Source organism: Dendrobates tinctorius, unplaced genomic scaffold (genome assembly GCF_039654945.1).
Source record: "Dendrobates tinctorius isolate UK_male_01 unplaced genomic scaffold, ASM3965494v1 ptg000439l, whole genome shotgun sequence".
In the NCBI taxonomy this organism is placed as follows: Eukaryota; Metazoa; Chordata; class Amphibia; order Anura; family Dendrobatidae; genus Dendrobates; species Dendrobates tinctorius.
This window is the reverse complement of record NW_027362102.1, coordinates 67230-72289: the sequence shown is the minus strand read 5'-3', so window position 1 is coordinate 72289 and position 5060 is coordinate 67230. Positions and strand designations below refer to the sequence as shown.

The window sequence follows — 5060 nt, the reverse complement described above, 5'->3', positions numbered from 1 at the left end:
GCTTACAGTCTATGAGGAAAGAGGGAGACACGAAAGGTGGGTGTTAACAGTTGCCCTGATTGTATGGACCAGCCATAATGTTAAGTGTGTAACAGTACAGACACAGAGGGCTAATGGATGCATAAAGCATGTGGGAACATGATGCTGGGAACCTGGTTATGGTAAAATTTTTGGCTCTGCCACACAGGGATAGGTTAGGTTAATGTGTTGAGGCGATAGGCCAGTCTGAATAAATGCGTTTTCAGGACACGCTTAAAATTGTGGGGACTGGGGACTAATCGTATTGACCTGGGAAGTGCATTCCAAAGAATTGGCGCGGCACGTGTAAAGTCTTGGAGACGGGAGTGGGAGGTTCTGACTATTGAGGATACTAACCTCAGGTCATCAGCAGAACGGAGGGCGCGGGTAGGGTGGTATACTGAAACAAGGGAGGAGATGTAGGGTGGTGCTGATACTCTATGATGATATGGTGATACTCTATGCCTTGGGTGGAGGAACTACTAGATACAGTAGATTAGGAGGATCTCTGTACATATCTATCATTGATCTAAGCAAGGGATACTACCAGATCCCACATTTTACCAGCATGCCATTTGGGATGAAGAACGCCCCGACTACATTTCAAAGGATGGTGGACCAGTTATTAGAGGAATGTCAGGGGTATGCCCGGGCCTACCTGGATGACATCGCTATCTTCAGCGATGCTTGGGAAGAGCATCTTCAGCACATGTCCCAGGTGATGCAAACGGCAGCCAAAGCCCAGCTTACCATCCCTCTCTACAAGTGCAAGATGAGGATGAGATCGAGGTACTATACATGGGGCATTGGATGGGACCTGAGTGCATTCATTCCAAAACTGAAAAAATAGAAGACATTTCTCAGTGGCATCCTCCAGCCAACCAAAAGCATGTTCATACATTCCTTAGGACTGCAAACTATTATTAAAAATGTATCTCCAATTACAGCACTGTGGAAACACCCTTCACTGACCTCACCATCAAAAGATATGCCTGCAATCTTATCTGGCCCTCGGAATGTGAATCCGCATTTCTCCAGTTGAAAACCCAGTAAGCCCAACGCCCAGTCCTGACTGTCCTTGACCTCTACCACATGTTCATTTTTCAAACAGATGCATCAGATACCGGATTTGAATCCATACTCAGTCAAGCAGGGACTGGCGACCCGGTATCATATGTTTCCCTGAAGCTATTGGAGAGGGAGAGGGCATAAGCAACAATAGCAAAAGAAGACTTGGCCATAGTGTGGGCCCTTAAAAAATTGCAGCCATACGTCTACAGCAAGGAATTCACGGTCATCACTCAATTCTGTGAGCATGCATCTTTTCTCTTCTCTATCCATTGCTTATTAGCATGCTCTAGGAGAACTCCTAACTCCAATATTGTTTAGTGGAGCACTCTATATCCAATTCTCTAAAAGGATATTCCTGGTTGGGACAATCAGGTCACCTGGACACATACCTCAATAGACTGTCAGCTTCCTAACCTTGGTGACCGCCAAATGCGGGTTGCCACTGGTGGGTATAGTAGCTCTAGAAGCCCCAAAGTTGCAGCTGCTTGAATGCCGGTGAGCAATTGGAAGGGTGAGACTCTTTAAATTGCATGATCTTGGATATTTACTGGGACTGTTCTATATGTTCTTGTCTGTTGGTGGCTCAGTAAACTATTGCCACACTGCTTACCCTCACCCTGTGTTATCTCAGTAGTATTCTGTCCATGAGAAAGGAGTGTGGGCATTAAGTGGGATGAGCCCTGGTCCATGCAGTCTTTATAAAGACACCTGAGCCAGCGGACGAGAGCGCCCACTGACCCTCAAGTCTCCACAGCTACTGTAAGAAAAGTTGTCCCCAAATGTTTTTCCACCTGTAAAGTAACAAGCAGAGCTCATCTTCCTCGGGTCCAGCACAAAGTAGATGGCACAAGCCGCTGAGCTCTGTGTTTGGCTGCAGTGACGCCGGGCTCTTAAGTAGTAACATGTTATCTGTGTTTTATCGCTGCGGCCAAAAAATGTCTATCTTACTGAACAAACTGTCTAATTTCAATGTCTTTGTGATTCCAGGACCTTATTGTGAGGGTGTGAAGGGTTGTGTGCTCTAAAAAAAGTTTTGTCTGTTCGTGTATTTTGTCCAATTTGTCCAGAAAAAAGGGAGACGGCGACCCTGCATGGAGAAAACACATGAGATTTCATGCTTCTACTGAGAGAGATGTGACCGGCGATGTGCATTTAGTCCATCCAATAAAACTTATCTGTATCTAACATTGAGGGAATGAAAGATATTAGACAGATTCACAAACAGACAGAAAGATAGATAATAGATGATAGATAATAAATAACAGATAATAGATAAGAGAGAGATAATAGATAATTCATACATTGATAAATAGATAAGGACAAAAAAATGGGAAGCAGCTCTCCAAAAATTACTTCAACTGTAACGTCGACTTTATTGGGTCCACATGGTGTGGTGACATTTTGGCTCATGCATGATAAAGGCTCTTGGGAGCCTAAACACCACCACACCATGTGGACCCAATAAAGTCCATCTTACTGTTTAAGTAATATTTAGAGTGCTGCTTCATATTTGTTGTCTGTATACAGTGGGTACGGACAGTATTCAGAACCCTTTACATTTTTCACTCTTTGTTTCATTGCAGCCATATGGTAAATTCAAAAAAGTTCATTTTTTTCTCATTAATGTGCACTCTGCACCCCATCTTGACTGAAAAAAACAGAAATGTAGAAATTTTTGCAAATTTAAAGAAAAACTGAAATATCACATAGTCATAAGTATTCAGCCCCTTTGTTCAGACACTTATATGTACGTCACATGCTGTCCATTTCCTTGTAATCCTCCATGAGATGGTTCTACTCCTTTATTAGAGTCCAGCTGTGTGTAATTAAACTGATAGGACTTGATGTGGCGCACACCTGTCTATATAAGACCTCACAGCTCACAGTGCATGTCAGACCAAATGAGAATCATGAGGTCAAAGGAACTGGCCAAGGAGCTGAGAGACAGAACTGTGGCAAGGCACAGATATGGCCAAGGTTACAAAAGAATTTTTGCACATTGGACATAGGCCTTTATAAAGAAGTTTGGGACCACCAGAAGTCTTCCTAGACCTTCCTTGTGACCATGTGATATTTCAGTTTTTTAATAAATTTGCAAAAATTTCTACATTTCTGTTTTTTTCAGTGAAGATGGGTTGCAGAGTGTACATTAATGAAAAAAAAAATAATTTTTTTTTTGAATTTGCCAAATGGCTGCAATGAAACAAAGAGTGAAAAATTTCAAGGGGTCTGAATACTTTCCGTACCCACTGTATATTTGGCAAGTATACAGATTGTTTGCCGGGAGGCCTGTGCACCCACCTATTTGGAAAGTGTGCGGCTCCATTTTTTCTAAATAGATAGATAACAGATAGTTATTCTTCCCACAATAAAAGTAACACATTGTGAAATTTTCCTACAGACAGCGAGAGCTGCATGAAATGCCAAAATGACAAATGGCCAAATGAGACGAGAGACCAATGTCTGCCTAAAGTGGTGGAATTCATCTCTTACCAGAATGACACAATGGCTTCTGTACTCTCCTGTATCTCGGTCTTCGGATGTCTTGTGACCGGCTTCACATTTGGGATATTTATTTCCTACCGGGACACTCCTATTGTGAGAGCCAATAACCGGAACCTGAGTTACCTCCTCCTGGTCTCCATCTTTCTCAGCTTTCTCTCTGTGTTTTTGTTCCTTGGTCGTCCCAATGATGTAACTTGTAGACTACGTGAAACCAGTTTTGGATTTTTCTTCTCAGTAGCTGTCTCTTCACTTCTTGCCAAGACTGTCATGGTTTGTGTTGCTTTTAAATCCACCAAGCCTGGAAGCACTTGGAGAAAATGGCTGAATGTGAAACTGCCCTATACCATAGTGTTGTCGTGTTCATCCCTTCAGGTTGTGATCTGTGTTTTCTGGTTGTCTATTTCTCCCCCATTCCAAGATCTGGACGCTGAGTCTTATCCTGGGATTCTCATCATTCAGTGTAATGAAGGCTCAGATATCTGGTTCTACTCCATGTTGGGTTATCTGGGGCTCCTGGCAGCTGTGAACTTTGTCCTGGCTTTTTTGGTGAGGACATTACCGGACAGTTTCAATGAGGCCAAGTACATCACCTTCAGCATGGTGGTGTTCATCAGTGTCTGGATTTCCATGATCCCGGCTTATCTGAGCACCAGGGGGAAGACCATGGTGGCTGTGGAGATATTTGCGGTGATGGCTTCCAGTGCTGGACTTTTAGGTTGTGTGTTTTTCCCTAAATGCTTTATTATTTTGTTTAAGTCTGGAATGAATAAAAAAACAGAGCTGCTCGGAAAAAGAAAGCAATGACTGCACAATATGAGGAACCACTGATAATAATGACTAATTCTGTACATTAGACCCATAGAAACCATTATAAAGTAAGATGCAAGATTCTCTATCAACCTGTGCATGAAATAAACATTTACACATTTCTTATCCCGTTACCTCCAGTAATTGATGCATTTATCAGGACGCCCCATATTTGTATTAGAGTTTGGGAAATGTAGAAATTTCTCTGAGGTTTTGGTAAATTATCTGCTTCCTCCTTACAGAGAATCTTTTACCAGTTTCTCCATGATAAACCGGACTCATCATGGAATAGCGGCTGCAGAGCTGAACACAACACAGCTTTTATCTTAAGATTTCTCATCTCCATTGTGGAGATACGAGTTTAGAAATATAGGTTATAATTTATGAAGAGCCCAACTGGGCATCACCAGAGATTTTTATCTGGGAGCGTGCAGGGTAAAAAAGGAACATGTCTCTAGAATGTCAAAAGAACATCTTTCTCTTATGGGAAGTAATGAGAGATGGTCCTGCTCTCAGCCCTGATCTCTGCCCAATATCTACTGCAGAGTGTGATTAAACATCTTTAGCTTTCATCTCTCAGCAGTGAGTGTGGGAGGAGGAATTACAGCTGTGCTGACCGTCCATTGAGGGGAGAGCTGCAACTGCAGAAGTGTTTGTAA

The 5060-nt window shown here is 42.6% G+C and overlaps 1 protein-coding gene across 1 annotated transcript; it reads left to right on the top strand.

Moving 5' to 3' along the window:
• Positions 1-3594: 3594 nt before the first annotated feature.
• LOC141077354 (vomeronasal type-2 receptor 26-like) lies at positions 3595-4398 on the top strand. Its single transcript, XM_073564233.1, has one exon. The coding sequence runs from the start codon at positions 3595-3597 to the stop codon at positions 4396-4398; it is 804 nt and encodes a 267-aa protein (XP_073420334.1).
• The last annotated feature ends 662 nt before the right edge of the window (positions 4399-5060 follow it).

What these genes read in the sequence shown, in the direction of transcription:
- LOC141077354 (XM_073564233.1), top strand. Translation starts at nt 3,595, where the DNA reads ATGGCTTCTGTACTCTCCTGTATCTCGGTCTTCGGATGTCTTGTGACC.